This window comes from Macaca mulatta, chromosome 15 (assembly GCF_049350105.2).
Source record: "Macaca mulatta isolate MMU2019108-1 chromosome 15, T2T-MMU8v2.0, whole genome shotgun sequence".
NCBI lineage: Eukaryota > Metazoa > Chordata > Mammalia > Primates > Cercopithecidae > Macaca > Macaca mulatta.
The window spans coordinates 120,001,884-120,018,871 of record NC_133420.1 but is presented as its reverse complement, the minus strand read 5'-3'; the positions used below and the strand labels follow the sequence as shown (position 1 = coordinate 120,018,871).

At 39.5% G+C, this 16,988-nt stretch overlaps 1 protein-coding gene across 17 annotated transcripts in view; it reads right to left on the bottom strand.

The window, feature by feature from the left end:
- The window catches only part of SECISBP2 (SECIS binding protein 2), a 49,067-nt gene that overhangs the window by 27,440 nt on the left and 4,639 nt on the right, over positions 1 to 16,988 (bottom strand). For 6 of the 17 annotated variants that reach the window (XR_013404936.1, XR_013404937.1, XR_001440186.3 and 3 more), the window contains exons 3-9: positions 15,027 to 15,276; positions 14,668 to 14,809; positions 11,778 to 12,004; positions 7,436 to 7,517; positions 5,688 to 5,896; positions 1,826 to 1,948; positions 425 to 514 (exon numbers count right to left, since the gene is read on the bottom strand). Coding sequence is in view for 11 of the 17 variants with exons in the window: in XM_001090657.4 (XP_001090657.3) it covers positions 425 to 514; positions 1,826 to 1,948; positions 5,688 to 5,896; positions 7,436 to 7,517; positions 11,778 to 12,004; positions 14,668 to 14,809; positions 15,027 to 15,276 (1,123 nt within the window). In the remaining 6 variants the exon portion in view is untranslated. Of the gene's footprint in view, positions 1 to 424; positions 515 to 1,825; positions 1,949 to 5,687; positions 6,140 to 6,262; positions 6,394 to 7,435; positions 7,518 to 11,777; positions 12,005 to 14,667; positions 14,810 to 15,026; positions 15,277 to 16,988 lie in introns of those variants that run through there. The other 11 variants (XR_013404939.1, XM_077966324.1, XM_015118054.3 and 8 more) reach the window with 6 other exon arrangements.

Here is a 16,988-nt window from a genome sequence, read left to right as displayed (position 1 = left end):
CACTTTAGCTTGTTTTGACTGCATAGAGTAAAACTGTGGTGCCTCTCTTTATTTTTCTTCTGTCACACATTACTGACTTGCAAAAACATTCTTCTGTTTCCCCAATAAACTAAATCAACTTTTTCCCTTTAAAGTTTCGTAAGGCAGTATGATCCCCCTCCTTTCTGACCTAGCAAGTACAGTTACTGATAATCTTATTATAAAACCACAATCTTATAAAATAATAGTCATTATAAAATAAAAAAATGTTATTTAGGAGCAATTCTATTTCAACATGCTGGGTGCAGTTCTCTCATGAAGGAATGAATCAAAACAAAACCACCTGTCTCTATACAGAGATGTCTGGAAAGCAGTTTTTCTCAAGCACTTAGTTGAGCCAGAAAAGTTAAGCCTAAAGCAACTGTGGTTTCAATCTAAAAATTACCTGTGGCTGCTGTTTAGATTGAAATTTCGGTGTCTCTATTCTGTCTCTTCTTTCAGATGCAACTGCCAGGTTGGGAAATTCCTCGGCATCCTAAGTAAACCACACACCCCTTTAGCTCTTTGTTAATGCAAACATACCAAGTGCAACCTTTCCTTTGCTTATATTTTCATTCTTCAGTAAGGTCCCACAAAAGTTCTTAAAAGTGATTAAAAAAAAGAGAAGCTGCAAAACTCTCACATAAGAGCTTCTGCTTTATTTAACATACAGCAAATTTAAAAGCCACCGTTCTAATACCCCCAGACCCAACAAAGAGAGTACCACCAATGATCTTGGTACACCAAGGGGTCTACAGAACTGACCTTGGACCACCTTGGCATCAGAGTATTCAACTACCTGTTCTTCAAAGGATTTTCATTAGAGAAACCATCTAGATTCAGTAGATTTACATGTTATCTCTGCTGAACCCAGGCTAATAAGTGGAGTCAAAGGCAACAGGCCTGCTAAAAAACAATTTTTTAATCACTTAAAAATGCCTATGTCATTTTGTCAATATTTTAGGTGCCTTGGAAAAAGATGGGAAACATGGGGCAGAAATATAAATTATTCACTTGCCTAAACCATAATGCTCTGCCATGGTAGGTTTTCAAACATGTAACCCAGCTATTCTTAAATGATGTTCTAAGAGCCTTGGGAACCCCCACCCCAAGTCTGTGGGAATGCCCTGGGCTTGACCCTAAGCTGGGCACCCGGGCAGCACCTCTGAGAGAGCCTTCGGCCTGCACAAGCAGCCAGGCCACCTGAGTCTGGTACAGCAATGTAAAGAAAACAACCAGGCACATGAGAAATTAAGTCAGAACCCAGACTGGCTCCTTAGAGTATATGAAATACTTGGAGTATCATGAGACAATTAAAACATGCTTTTGGAAGTTCCTGAAATCTTCCTGACTTGGGCCCTCAATGGTTCTACAGTATTCTACATTTCTCTCTATAATGAAGCACTTTATAATAAGACTTTTGGATAGAAAAGGAGGCCCTGCAAAAGCCAGCATTCTAAAGCAAGAAAAAAAAAAAAAAAACTAAAAAAACAAAAACAGGTAAAGCAGATAACTGAGGGGAAATATTAGTAATATGGCACACAAACTATTCAACTCTGATACAAGTAGTTTTGTCTCCAGACCATTCATTCATTCAGGTGTTCACTGAGTGGCTGCTCTGAGAAAACTGGGAAGCCAAAATGAAGAGGTGAGAAGAGTGGCTGGTTACTCTTTGCTTTAGCACTAAGAAAATGATCATTAAAAAGCCCTGGAGATTTTCACCTAGGAAACCAATATGAACCCAAGTTTCTCTTAAGAAACACCCACTTATTATATCACACAATGTGAGTAATAAATATAAATGTACTTCAATCCTTGGAGGCTCTTGAACTGTCAGGACTTCATATTTTGATGTAGATTTTTCTTTCTTTTTCTTACTCTTTCTTGAGGCTTCATTTTGTTCAAGGTCGCTACCTTGTGATGCTTTAGACTAGAACAAAAAAATCAAAGCAAAAATCGTCAGTTTTTAGGGCAGTCAATAGAATGTTTAATACTATGTATCAGCAAAATTAAGATATCAAGTCCTATAATCACATGGCAATTTTATTCAGAGTTAGGTTCCTCATCCCTGTTTTTTAAAAAGCCAGCATTCACTAGAATAGTTCTGAAGGAAAAAAAGTTTGTTCAAATAGTTGTAATGCCCAATTCCTTTTGAAAACTGGTGGATTTGGACAGAACCTAATTTTTAGCCTGAGGAGATCATGATGTTCATGACCTTCCTGATCCCAGTCTAAGCTCTCCATGTAATTCTAGGCAGGCCATTTCCATCAGCACAGCCCAGTGGTTCGTCATCTGCCATCACACCTGTCTGCATAGCAGAATCACCCATGGAACCTTCAAATCAGACAAACACCTGGGACCATCCAAGGACTGCTAAATGTGACCTCATCATTCCTACAGGCCCCTAACCCCCCGGGCCTCTCCTTATCCAAGGTCAAATGTGCTTTGGCCATAGGGCCTTTGCACTGAAGCCCCTTCACTAGAATTTGGCTAGGCTGGGGCCGCTCCTCATCTCTATCTACCCGTTGCTTTCTACCCTTGGAATTTCCATGGTTTTCTCTTCAGAGCACTGATCACTCTCTGACGTGTCCTACATCTGTCTGCATGTTGTCAGCCTCCCTCCATCAGAATGGAGGCTCTAAAAGGGCAGGGAACTTTTTGTTTTAGGCCCTGCTATACCCAGTGGGAATTTACACTTCAGAAGTAAAAGTCTCAGCAGCTATTTAAGAGAGTATGTTTATCTACTGACCCACAGGAGCTGTCCATGACATTTTTCTAAGTGAAAAAGACAGGTTTAGGGGTAATGTGTATAAAATGATCACATTTTAAGAAAAACAAAACAAAACAAAACAAAACGAAACAGAGAAACTCCTCCCTCTTTGTTCATATTTTCATGAGCCTGAGGCAGGACATATGCCAGATTGCTAATGCAGGTTTCTCTGAAGGTAGGCATCAAAAGTATGGGAGAGATGACCTTTTCCGTAAGTAGATCCTTGAAGTGTTACATTTATCATTTCTGTAATAAAATTTCACAATACAGAAAGTTTCTTAAAAAACCATTTTGATCACTATCACTCCAGCTATGTAAAATGCAAAGCTATTTGGGTTAGAAGATAACAGGAGATGCTGATTTTCTTCTTATCTTTTAGAATTTTTCTAAAATAAGCTTTTCTTAGACCTATAATTAAGAAAATTTTTTAAAAAGATCTTGGGAAAATAAAACAAAATCTGTTAACTCTTAGAATGCTAACTGCATATTAGGAAAACTGGCTCTGAGAGTGACTTGGCAGCTGCAACAAAGAATTAGACAGTCGGGGGCCACGTGCGGTGGCTCACGCCTGTAATGCCAGCACTTTGGGAGGCTGAGGTGGGTGGATCACCTGAGGTCAGGAGTTCGAGCCAGCCTGACCAACATGGTGAAACTCCGTCTCTACTAAAACAATACAAAAATTAGCCAGGCATGGTGGCGGGCACCTGTAATCCCAGCTACTTGGGAGGCTAAGACAGGAGAATCCCTTGAACCAGGGAGGCAGAGGCTGCAGTGAGCCGAGATCATGCCATTGCACTCCAGCCTGGGTGACAGAGCAAGACTCCATCTCAAAAAAAAAAAAAAAAAAAAAAAAAATTAGACAGTGGGCTGTTGTCCAGCTTATGCCTGGCCACCCAGAGGAGCCATGGAAATAGGCGGTAGGCTTCACAGAGAGTCAAGTTCAGTGTGTACACAAAAGGAAGGGTCTCTCCCTTACATATACTGCTTTCTCTCAAATACATGCACAGAGCAATGAGGAACAAGCACACATCTACCTTCATTCTAATTGTCACCACTGTAAATACACAGCTACCATTTATGTGGAATGGGCTAATTACATTTTTGGAAATCAAAAAGTATCCCCATACTCAAAAAGAAAGGAAACCGTTATGCTAAACAAGACCACATTTCAACCCAAAATAATGTATCCATACACAATGAAAATGAAGAACTGTATCTAGATCAATAAAAAAAGGCTCTTGAAGAAACAGTTCTAGGAAACAATAAAAATGTAACAAAGTTGGGTGTGGTGGCTCATGCCTGTAATCTCAGCACTTTAGGAGGCTGAGGCAGGACTGCTTGAGCCCAGGAGTTCAAGGCCAGCCTGGGAAACATGGCAAAACCCTGCCTCTATAAAAAATACAAATACTAGCTGGACATGTTGGTGCATGCCTATAGTCCTAGTTGTTAGAGAGGCTGAGGTGGAAGGATTGCTTGAGCCAGGGAGGTCACAGCTGCAGTGAAAAAAAAAAAAAAAAAAAAAAAAGCACTAAAATTACTTAAGGGAAAAAAAAATCTATCCTGAATGCTATCATATAACAAATAAATAAATTCCACTAACCAAAAATCAGTAACATGTACCACATGATCATAAAATGTGGAATTCAATTATTTTGCTTCTAGTACTCTTATACTGGTAAAAGTCATTTAAATTCAACAAAGACTGAGGGAAAAAGAGGCAGAAACTTTACACACCAGAGCAAAAACTTATGCCAACATTTCTTCTTTAAAGAATTCAAAATGGCTGACAGACATTTTAAGTCGACAGGTCCAAAATGTACATTCTCACTCATAAAGAAAAGCTATCACTTGTATTCCTTGACTCACAACCTATTCTTTATTCAACGTGCAAGTACGACAAACTCAGACTAGTGACTACAGTATAGAATGAAACCCACTTACAGTTAGGATTTGGAGGGATTAAAAAAAAAGACTATCCTGGCTAGGCACAGTGGCTCATGCCTGTAATCCCAGCACTTTGGGAGGTCGAGGTTCACGGATCACCTGAGGTCAGGAGTGAGATTAGCCTGGCCAACATGGTGAAGCCCCATCTCTATGAAAAATACAAAAATGAGCCAGGCATGGTGGCAAGCACCTGTAATCTCAGCTATTCAGGAGGCAGAGGCAGGAGAATCGCTTGAGCCTGGGAGGCGGAGGTTGCAGTGAGTCAAGATCATGCCACTGCACTCCAGCCTGGGCAACAGAGTGAGACTCCATCTCAAAAACAAAGACTATGCAGTAGCACAGAAAATCAAAGTAATCAAAATGTGATGCACATCTCCTTTTCCCTAATCTTTTTTTAAAATAGTACCATATATATGTATCTATATATAACATAAAACACACCATCTTAACTTTATTTACTTTTTTTTTTGAGACGGAGTCTCACTCTGTCGCCCAGGCCGCAGTGCAGTGGCACGATCTTGGCTCACTGCAAGCTCCGCCTCCCGGGTTCGTGCCATTCTCCTGCCTCAGCCTCCCAAGTAGCTGGGACTATAGGCACTTGCCACCATGCCCAGCTAATTTTTTTGTATTTTTTAGTAGAGACGGGGTTTCACCGTGTTCAACAGGATGGTCTCAATCTCCTGACCTCGTGATCCGCCTGCCTTGGCCTCCCAAAATGCTGGGATTACAGGCCTGAACCACTGCACGCAGCCCATCTTAACTATTTTTAAGTGAACATTTCAATGGCATTAAGTACACTCACACTTTGTGCAACCATTATCACCATCCATCTTCAGAAACTCATTTCCTCTTGCAAAACTGAAACTCTGTAGCCATTAATACATAATTTCTCATTCCCCACTCTACTGAGCCCCTGGCAACCACCATCCTACTTTCTGTCTCTAGTGACACGTACCTTTTGGGTAGGATGAACAATGTGTTTTTCTTTGTTGTAGGAACGATCCGAAGATAAAGCTTCAGAAGATGGTATACTAACATTTTTAGGATCTGCTGATGAAGCAATGGTCTTTAAGTTTATCATAGAAGTAACATTTTTAGGGGCTGGTGACAGTTCTGTAGATAATGTCTGTCGAACAACATAACCCATTGGTGTCCAAGATAACTCTGCTCAAAGATAACCAAAATTGTTGAACAATCTCAACAGTAAAATAGAAATTCCTTAGTTACTCAAACATGCATTACATGAGGTAACTGCTCAGAGCATCATTAAATGCAGGCTATCATTGAAAACATCCTCTTGGAAACTATAGTAGTCACTAAACTTGTTTTTCTTCTTGGGGCATGCATGCTGCATTTTTTTCCCTTTTAACTTGTAAGGTTAATTTTCCTGGAAACTGGTTTTTTAACCTGGGGGTTGGAGATGGGTAGACAAACAGTAGTTTTAGTCAAAAAACAACAATCCACAATAAATGTCCACGTGGCAAGCACACAAAATTAACGAACTAAAGATCAAATTTTGTCCCTACTAACCTTGAAGTGTACCTTTAACATCAGAAGTCAAAGATCACTAGACTTCAGCTATCACAATAACTGGTAATTTATTTCTTTTAGAACAGAGGCATAAGTACAGCAACACTACTCCTTTAGGTGCCCATGAAACTCTATATACAGACAAAACAAAAAGACATCTATCAGGACACAGGCAGGTGAACACCTGTCAGCAGCCTGTGGCTACCCCCAAGGGTAAGACAAGACTGTTCTCCTCACTACAGAACTACACATCCTCAGAGCAGCCTGTGAAGTACAGACCATCACTCAACCACATACATATCAAACATGAGAACACAGAAGAAAACACCCTATGAATAAATTTGGAATCATTTTGTAAAAGTGTCTGTTAGGACAAGCTACTGTAAAAATTTCAAAGCAGGGTACTTGGAACTCTCTCTGAGTATATTACTTCTTGGCCAGGACAGGACAGATGAGCAGTCCTTACAGTGTGACAGGAGGCTCCCATGACCCCTGCAGGTGTCTATGGATTCAAAACCGTTCTTCTGGAGTACAAACGCGTTAGTTGCCTTCCCTACTCTCCCTCTCTCATGAGACCACCTGGGAGTCTTCCAAATGCTGTATGAGGCAGGACTGTGAGGCAGGTGAATGCCATGGCAAATCTACAGAGCCAGATGACAGAGCTGCACAAGTGGAAAGCAAGGCTGCTCTCTGCACTACAGCTTTTTAATTTTGAAAAATGGTTTTCATAAAAATATGCTATCTTAAAATGCAATATGCTTATTGTTTATTTTAAGCAAATTTGTTTGAACTTTGAATAGGGCAAATGTTGACAGGTATCACCCAAATAAACAACAGCTCTTTGGGGTTCTCAATTTTTAACGGTCTCAAAAACTTTTGAGAATAGGCAATACTAAAGGAAGTAGTCACTGCTGAGTTCATAAAATTTCTCACTGAATTGGATGTATACTTCATTTAGAATTCCTGTCTCTTATTTTATACTCCTTGTGTGTGGATGTGGGATCTCATTTACTTACTTTAACTTTCTAAACTAACATTGATGTTAGGTTACTCACAAGTCATTAGCTGTCTTAAGGTTTTACAACAAAAACCATTTCAATTGCACTAGAGTTAAAAATGAACTTAGAAAATATATGACATTTAAAAAATTAGTATTTTTGTAGCCACTTTTACCTCTTGTACATGAAGGAGAATTGGTAGCAGCATTAGCAGTTACAGATTCATTTGGGTTATTATTTTGCACCACTATTTCACCCTAAAAAGCAAACACATTAGATGTCATCAGAGAAATGCAAATTAAAACAAGGAGATAACACTACATATCAAAATCCAGAACACTTTGACAACAGAAATTCTTATTCATTGCTGGTAAGAATGAAAAATGATAGTCACTTTGGGAGATATTTAATAGTTCAGCAATTTCTTATAAAACTAACCATACTCTTACCACATCATCTAGCCACTACACTCCTTGGTAATTATCCAAAGGAGGTGAAAACTTATGTCCACACAAAAACGTGCACACGGATGTTTATAGCAGCTTTACTTGTAACTGCCACAACTTGGAAGCAGCCAAGATGTCCTTAAGTAGGTGAATGGGTAAACTGTGGTATATCCAGATGATGAACTATTATGGACCCCTAAATGAAATGCACTATCAAAGCCATGAAAAAACATGGAAGAAACTTAAATGCACATTTCTAAGCGAAAGAAGCCAATCTAAAAGGGCTACATACTACATGATTCCGGCTATATGATATTCTAGAAAAGACAAAACTGTGGAGACCATAAAAAGATAGTAGTTAGCAGGGGTTGAGGGGAGGGAAGGATAAACAGGTGGAGCACAGAAGATTTTTAGGGCAGTGAAACCACTCTGTACCATACTACTACGGTAGACACACATCATTATGTATTTCCCCCAAACTCTTAGAAGACACAACATCAACTGTGAACCCTAATGCAAACGATGGGCTTTGGGTGATGATGATGTCGATGCAGGTCACCAATTGTAACAAATGCATCACTCTAGCACAAGATGTTGATAATGAAGGAAGCTCTGTGTGTGTGTGTGTGTGTGTGCAGGCAAGGGGCATATGGGAAATCGCTGTACTTTCTTTTCAACTTTGCTGTGAACCTAAAACTGCTCTCAAAAATAAAATCTATTTTTTTAAAAAAGCCAAAGCAGTTATTTTCCATTTCAAATTCCAAGTAATCATTTAATTTTAAAATATAGCTTCCCTTGCCATTCTTAAAATCTGCAAAATATATGCTAATTAAAATTTCCAAATATATAAGTACACAAAGCGAAAAGTTAAATTACTTCCTTCAACTAAATCTCACTCCCTAGAGGAAAACACCACCCACATCTATAGCTTCATTAGTATCCTTCTATTTCTTTGCCTATAATATAAACATTTGTGTATCATATTTTTATATGAATTCCCATAATGGAATCACACCACACATAATATTGTGGCAACTTTTAAAAAAACTTTACCATACCACTGACAAACTTTCCAAGTTGGCACAGATGCACCACACAACTCTTAAAGCTGCAATGATCCCATGTAAATGCAAAAGCCATCATTCACTAGGCCCACACACTGAAGTCCAATAGTCCATCAAAATGTCTACAAAGATAACAAATTTAAGCCTGCAATGTATGCCCTGTTTTATAACAAATGTGAACCTGCAATGTATGCCCTGTTTTTTGACAACAAATGTAAGCCTGCAATCTATGCCCCGTTTTATGAAGACAGAAAGTTGTCTCACATATTAAACATAAGATATACAATGACACTATGTGTATGGGGGGATCAAGTATATTAAAAAGGCTCCTCCAAGTGACTAATATCAGAGGTAAAAGTAAATTAAAAGATTCAAAGTTGAATCCATTAAGTAGATAATGGATTTAAAATAATTTTTAAAATTCATATGCTTCACAAATTTACCCATTTGCCAATTCACAACATGAGTCCAGGAATAAAAAATAATATTAAAACACAGCCTGTTCTTTTAGTAAACATAACTTTTATGCTCACCAAGGTCAGTAAAAAATTAGAAATAGCCTACCTGTTCAAGAATGGTAAATAAATTATACATATCAGTATGAGAGATCCAATGCAACAGCTGTTTTTAAAAAATACTTAATGACATGGAAAAAATACCAACAAAGTTTTAAAAAATTCAAATGTAAGACTGTACATATTTATAATCATACAGTGAAGGAAATTCCCACAATAGACCATTTTTAAAAGACTATGTGTCAAGCATGCTTTTCTTTTGGTTGTACAATTTCAGACAAATATATATATTTTTTGTCACTTACAGACATTACTAATATCATCAGGAAAAAGTTTCTTTTAGAAGGAAAATAAATTTTTAAAAAGCCCAAACGTAATTCAAGAGTGCAAGTGACTATTAATAGAGCAATCAGTATGTGTATCTTCTATCTTACTTCGTATGTTCAAATACATTAACAGTCACATGTAACAAGTGGCCTTGATATAAAGTACCAGTCATACTCCTGCTCACTCCACGAGCCGACCCTGAGGCTTACACAGCATCCTGGACTACTTCTGTAGGGTACTCATGAGAGCTGTACGTGATGAAGACCAGGAGCCCTGTGGCTATTCAGCCACTGCACAAACCCAGCCTGGAGCCCGTGGAGCAGGTCAGATGGAACTATGATTTTTAGATAGCCATCAGTTGGCCTGACTTCTCCCAGCTCTTTGACAGTAAAGCACCATGCTACAACAGTGTGAGGTTCAACAGTGTGAGGGTCCTGCATGCAAACTGCTACACAATGGCATATCTTCTACACATTACCAGCAACTGTCACTGAGCCTTCAGGCCTTAGTGTCCAGGCATCTAACAGAAGTCCAAGGGCAGGAAACAAATCCTTTCTCAACTCAAGAGGTAAAGTGAACAGGTGAGACCTGTTTTCTTTATCTTTCTTCTTTCTGCTTGCCTTGGTACTGGCATGTACTCCACTGCTCCTTCAGTGGAAATTCATCACAAGCCATTTTAGGAACTACTAACTAGACACCATTTCTTCCTGGAAGTCTCAAATCAATCCATTTGAGAGAAATGCCTCAACTTGGTGGACTAAAACTTTGAGATCAAATGTGTAACAAAGTGAATTACCTGCTGTAATAAGTTTTCCTGAATTTGCTGCATCATTAACAAGACAAAGATGTAGATAAAAGCCTGGAAAATTCAGAAGTTACACTACGCAGTTTTAAATATTACTATAGTTAAGTCCTCACTTAGCACCATGGACAGGTTCTTGGAAACTGTGACTTTAAACAAAACAACATAAAACAAAACCAATTGCTTTTTTTCATCACCATCAAAATGATAGTGAAGAAAATGTTACTGGGGGACCTACTACGGCCTTTCATTTAACGTTGCAGTTTCCAAGAACCTATTGACAACATTATGTGAGGACTTTATGCATTTCAATTTTTAAAAGTCTTTTTTTTCTGTATTGGAAAAAGTACTACCAGAATGCTAGAAATAGTGTGTTGAAAATGGGCTGTCAAAGCAGCTAAACTCTGCTAGAATCTTTTCCTTCTGAGGCACTACGACACCTTTCAGCTACCACATAAAAAGGAGTATACTAGGTTGGGCATGGTGGCTCAATCGTGTAATCCCTGCACTTTGGGAGGCCGAGGCAGGTGGATCACCTGAGGTTAGGAGTTTGAGACCAGCCTGACCAATATGGTGAAACCCCATCCCTCCTAAAAATACAAAAAAATTAGCTAGATGTGGTGGCGTGTACCTGTAGTCCCAGCTACTCAGGAGGCTGAGGCAGGAGAATTGCTTGAACCTGGAAGGCGGGGACTGTAGTGAGCCAAGAAGCCAAGATCGCACCACTGCACTCCAGCCGAGGCGACAGAGTGAGACTCTCTCCCCGCAAAAAAAAAAAAGCTATACTAGGTGATTCTTTTAGAACACTAGCTGCAACCGGGCACGGTGGCTCACACCTGTAATCCCAGCACGTTGGGAGGCCACGGCGGGCAGACTGCCATAGCTCAGGTGTTCAAGACCAGCCTGGGCAACATGATGAAACCCCGTCTCTACTAAAATACAAAAAAAAAATTAGCCGGTCGTGGCAGCGTGCACCTGAAGCGTGCACCTGTAGTCCCAGCTACTCCAGAGGCTGAGGCAGGAGAACTGCTTGAACCCGGGAGGTGGAGGTTGCAGTGAGCCGAGATCACGCCACTGCACTCCAGCCTGGTGACAGAGCGAGACTCCGTTTCCAAAAAAACAAACAAACAAACAAACAAACAAAAATAAAACAATAGCTGCACTAGATGTTACAGCCTCATTGTAAACTGTTCTAACTAAGGTCATCTAAGTGCACAATGAAAGGTCTCCCCCAATGCATCCTCCCCAGCTCCATGGACATCAAAGCCCACAGCAGGATTTAATGTGTAATGTTTGAAGTGAGACAATTTAAAAAGTGTGTACCAAGGAAAAAGAAAAAGTAAGAGAGAAACCCTCACCTCACCTTTGATAACACTGCAGCTGGTTTTACTACTTCTCTTAGAAGAGAAATGTCGGTGGAGGAAGAGTGGACAGGTCCCCACTTGGGTTGCTTCTGTATCTCTGACATATTGTTCTCTGCACCTTGCAGTTCAGGAAAGTCCAGTGTGGTAAATTCAAACTCAGGTTTGGAGGTAGATACATTTTTTGCAATGATCCTGGATTTCCTGTCTGTTCGCTTATGGTAACCATCTGTAATTACAAAATTAAGAATAAAAATTTAGTTACTGTTTGATGACCAGTACTCAAGCAAAAATTGCAGAGTAGAAAGACTATTGCTATCGATGCAACAGGTTGTTGTCAAAACACCGTAATTCTTACCAGTGTTGTTCACCTTCCTTTGTAAAAGTATAAAGGTTATAAATATCAATCACTCTGGTTGGGCCATTGTGCAGAAAAACCAAAATGCACTGCACATTTTAGGAGTATGTACAGTCACGTGCCACATAGTGATGGTCTGGTCAACAATGGATTACGTATACAACAGCCCCACAAGATTGTAATGAAGCTGAAAAATTCCTATTGCCTACTGGTAATGTCATGGTGCAATGCATTACTCACGTTTGTGGTGATGCTGGTGTAAACAAACCTACTGAGCTAACAGGCATACAAAAGTATAGTACATATGATGATGTATAGTACATAATACTTGATAATGATAATAAACAACTATATCACTTGTTTATGTATGTATTATACTTTTTATCTTTGGAGTATATATTCCCTCTGCTTACAAAAGAAAAATTTGGCCAGGGCAAGGTGGCTCATGCCTTAATCCCAGCACTTCAGGAGGCTGAGGCAGGCAGATCACTTGCAGCCACAAGCTTGAGACCAGCCTGGCCAACATGGTAAAACCCCAACTCTATTGAAAATACATGCCGGGCGCAGTGGCTCAAGCCTGTAATCCTAGCACTTTGGGAGGCCGAGACGGAGGGATCACGAGGTCAGGAGATCGAGACCATCCTGGCTAACACGGTGAAACCCCGTCTCTACCAAAAAAACCACAAAAAAACTAGCCAGGCGAGATGGCGGGCACCTGTAGTCCCAGCTACTTGGGAGGCTGAGTCAGGAGAATGGCGTGAGCCCGGGAGGCGGAGCTTGCAGTGAGCCGATCTTGCAGAGATTGCGCCACTGCACTCGAGCCTGGGCGACAGAGTGAGACTCCGTCTCAAAAAAAAAAAAAAGGAAAATAAAAGAAAATACAAAAATTAGCTGGGTGTGGGGGCACATGCCCCCTAGCTACTTGGGAGGCTGAGGCACAAGAATTGCTTGAACTTGGGAGGCAGAGGTTGGAGTGAGCGAGCCAAGATAGCGCCACTGCACTCCAGTCTGTGTAACACAGTGAGACTATGTCTCAAAAAAAACCCAAAATGACAAAAGAAAAAGTTAAGTATAAAGCAGCTTCAAGCAGGTGCCTCAGGAGGGATTCCAGAACAAGGCATTGTTATCACAGGAGATGACAGCTCCATGCATGTTACTGTCCCTGAAGACCTTCCAGTGGGACGAGATGTGGAGGTGGAAGACAGTGGTGATACAAATGATCCTGACCCTGTACAGGCCTAGGCTAATGTGTGTGGTTATGTCTTCGTTTTTAATTAAAAAGTGTAGAAAGTTTAAAAAAAATTATAGAATAAGGATGTAAAGAAAGAATTTTTTGTCCAAGCCAAATATTTTTGGTTTTTCTGCATGTTTGTGTTTTATTACAAAAGGTAAGTATCATTACAAGAGTCAGAAAGTTAAAAAAATTAAAAATTTATAAAGTAAAAAAGTTACAATAAGCTAAGATTAATTACTGAAAAAAATACTTTCATAAATTTCATGTAGCCTAAGTGTACAATGTTTAGAAAGTCTACAATAGTGTACAGTAATGCCCTAGGCCTTCACATTCACACACCACTCACTCACTGAATCACCCAGAGCAACTTCCAGTTCTGCCAGCTCCATTCACAGTAAGTGCCCTATACAGGTAAAATATTTTGTATCTTTTAACTATATTTTTACTGTACTTTTTCTATATTTTGATACACAAATACTTACCACTATGTTACCGTTGCCTACAGTATTCAGTACAGGAATATGGTATAAAGGTTTATAACCTAGGAACAATAGGCTGTATCATATAGCCTAGCTAGGTAGTCGGCTATACCATCTAGGTCTGTGTAAGTACATTCTAAATGCTCCCACAATGACGAAATCACCTAAGGGCACACTTCTCAGAATGTGTCCCCATCAGTAAGTGAGGCATAACTGTAATGCTAAGGCTGATGAAATAGTTACCTTAACCTGACTGTGCAGCTGGGCATTTTAATTTTTCTTAATATACATTTTAGAGTATTGCAAATTTAAAGGGACTCTAACGAATTTTCTGTGCTAGTAACTTTCCATCTTTCAGTTTGCTGGAATAAACTAGAGGGAAGCAGGTAGCATAAAACGCATAACCTCTTTCCCATCTTTCTCCTGAAATGCAATGGATAAGGTAGGCTGCAGCTTCATGAAGCCCCTCATTTAATTATAAGACCAGAGTTATTACAGTTAATAGTTAAAACATCCCTTGTACCAGATGGTTTATGAGTGAAGTCAATGAAAAGAGAAAAATGTATATACCAAATAATACAAATTATAGGCACTTAAGATCCCACAATGCAACAGGTACCAAATAATAATCCCATCCCTGGGAAGAAAGACCTCTAGAATTGCTTAGGAAGTCGGACGCCCTAAGCTGTGTCAGGCCCAGTTTTCGTTTCTTGGAGTAGTCATAATGAACAAGCCCACAGAAACAGCTGTACACACAGCAGGAATGTCTCTGGGGCACATACGGTAGGCTGGCATTATACTACATAGTTGGTTATTTTTACCTGATTTCAAACTATTCTCAGCATAAATGGACAAATGATGTGAACCTCTAGCTGATTTTATCTCGGATGACATAGTTCCATCAGTTCTTTCACTGTCAAACTTTTGCTGATCATACGTTTTTTTCTCATCATAGGTTTTTTTCTGCAGGAAAGATTAAAAAGCAACATGAAATAAAACCACCACTATAAAAAGTTTAAAGTACCAAAATCTTAAGTATTCATAATTCAACAATTTTTGAAAGGTTAAATACAAAAAAATACACAGTGCTTAAATACGATGTACAAATTTACCATTTCTTTACATTTTAAACATTAAAGCAACCAACTAAAGGACACAACAAAATGACATCATTACTCACCTTAAACAGAGCTTTCATTTCTTGTGGGAGAGGGCACACGTTCTCATTTTGATGCTTCACTGTTTGAAAACTTCGGTAACAACTGGGATGGTTATAATGATACTGGGAGCCAGGCACTGAGTAAACATTCTGTGTGGAGTCAAGGGTATAAGGAGAATAGGCATATGGATGAAGAGTTATCTCAGAAGATAAATACTGAGGTGGAAAAGTTGAAGCTCCAAAGGCCATGTCTTCAGTATATATTTTCTGCCTAAGTAAAAAGTGTAAACTTTAGTTGCAGATTTCATACTGCAAACCAAGAAGCTTTTCTGTAATAAACTAATTCAAACTTAACATTTAATATTTTTGAGACCATTCACTCTAGCATTGAAATATCCTTAATTAAAAGCCAAATAAAATCTCTGAGTGCTTCTTTCCTACAAAGAAAGATGTTGACTCTATTTTTTTCACTAATGAGCTGGAAGTCCATAAGAAACATCAACAGGGCCAGAAGATGCTCCAACAGCTTTTCACTCAGCTGCTACCAAGTATTTGGGAAAGCCCTTCCAGCAACCCTGGCCAAAATGCCCCAAAAGACCATTCTCTCGCTGAGGGAGGACGCAATATCCTGCAATATCTCCATCAGGCCTGCTGCAAATGGTTTTCTCCAGCACTTCCCTGCTCCAAACCCACCATGACATCCTGCGCTTTGCTGACTGTCAGGGCCAGAGTGCAAAGGAGACACTGCATGGCACTGTGGATGGAAACTACACACTTACTAACAAGATGGATGCCAGCTTTGAAAGCTGCTATTGCCTCAATTTATCCCAAGCTGCTAGACTAAACCAAAATATAATTTAACACTAATTTTTCATTTTTAGCCAATTTGATACAAGGCTACAGGTTTCAACCTTTTCCCCATGAAAGCTGATACAATGACAAAATGCTAACTGATTTAAAATACAAATAGTGACCTCCTCATTCCAGCAAATGTTTCTGTTAATTTCCAGAGCTATTCCAAAATGTACCAGTACACTGAAAGGCAGAAAAATCCAAACCTAATCATGACACACCCTGTAAGACCTTCAAACTGTTACGCGGTCAGGAGCTATGAGCATAAGCATTGCTTACTAGAAATCATATTTCGAATGCGCTGCAAGTAAGAGACTATACTGAATAAGAAAGGAAGACTACAGGCTCTACCTATAATGTAATAATGTTTACTGCTTTCACTTCTATCCAGAACTTAATCATAGATTACCTCATCTCACTGTATACTATTTCATGATATGTTAACTTAGATTTTCTAAGATCTTTTACTTACAAGTAAGTAACTTTAACATGAAATATTCCCAATTAAAAATCAAATAACACCCTTTTTACTGACCTTTGTCCCACAAAACAACTGGCCTAGCACTGCTCCAAACATACAGCACTGAGGACTAGCTCTTTGTAGAAAAGAGGCTCAAAGCCTCATCCCACTGCCTACATGTTCCTGTGAATTCTGTGCTGTATTTTGCTTGTAGTTCAGAAAAGCTAGTGGGGTGCAAGTGTCAGGGAAGGTGGATAATCTGTTCTTCATAAAAGAAGATGGGTTGACAGAAAAAAGAAATGTGAAAAAGACTATTCCCAAGTCCAACAAATAGATACATGAACAGATAAATGAAATGTAGCTAAAAAGAAAAGCAGGGACAGGGTCCATTGGTTTTGACGACTGCTGCCATCCAGGAAATTTTCAGCCAGGAGTCAGCAGACCTTGGTTGGAGTCCTAGCTCAATCACAATCCAGTTTTCCATTCTGGATAAGTCATCTGGGTTTCTGTCCCCTCACCGGTCCTTCCTCCTCTGGAAAGTTGGTATTTTCCATTTCCATCCAGTGCAAACACAATTACATGCAGAAAACAACACAAAATACAGAATATCAAAGCAGTAACTCACAGCATCTGGTGTGGCTTCAAATGGCATATCTGGGAAATTCCAGATG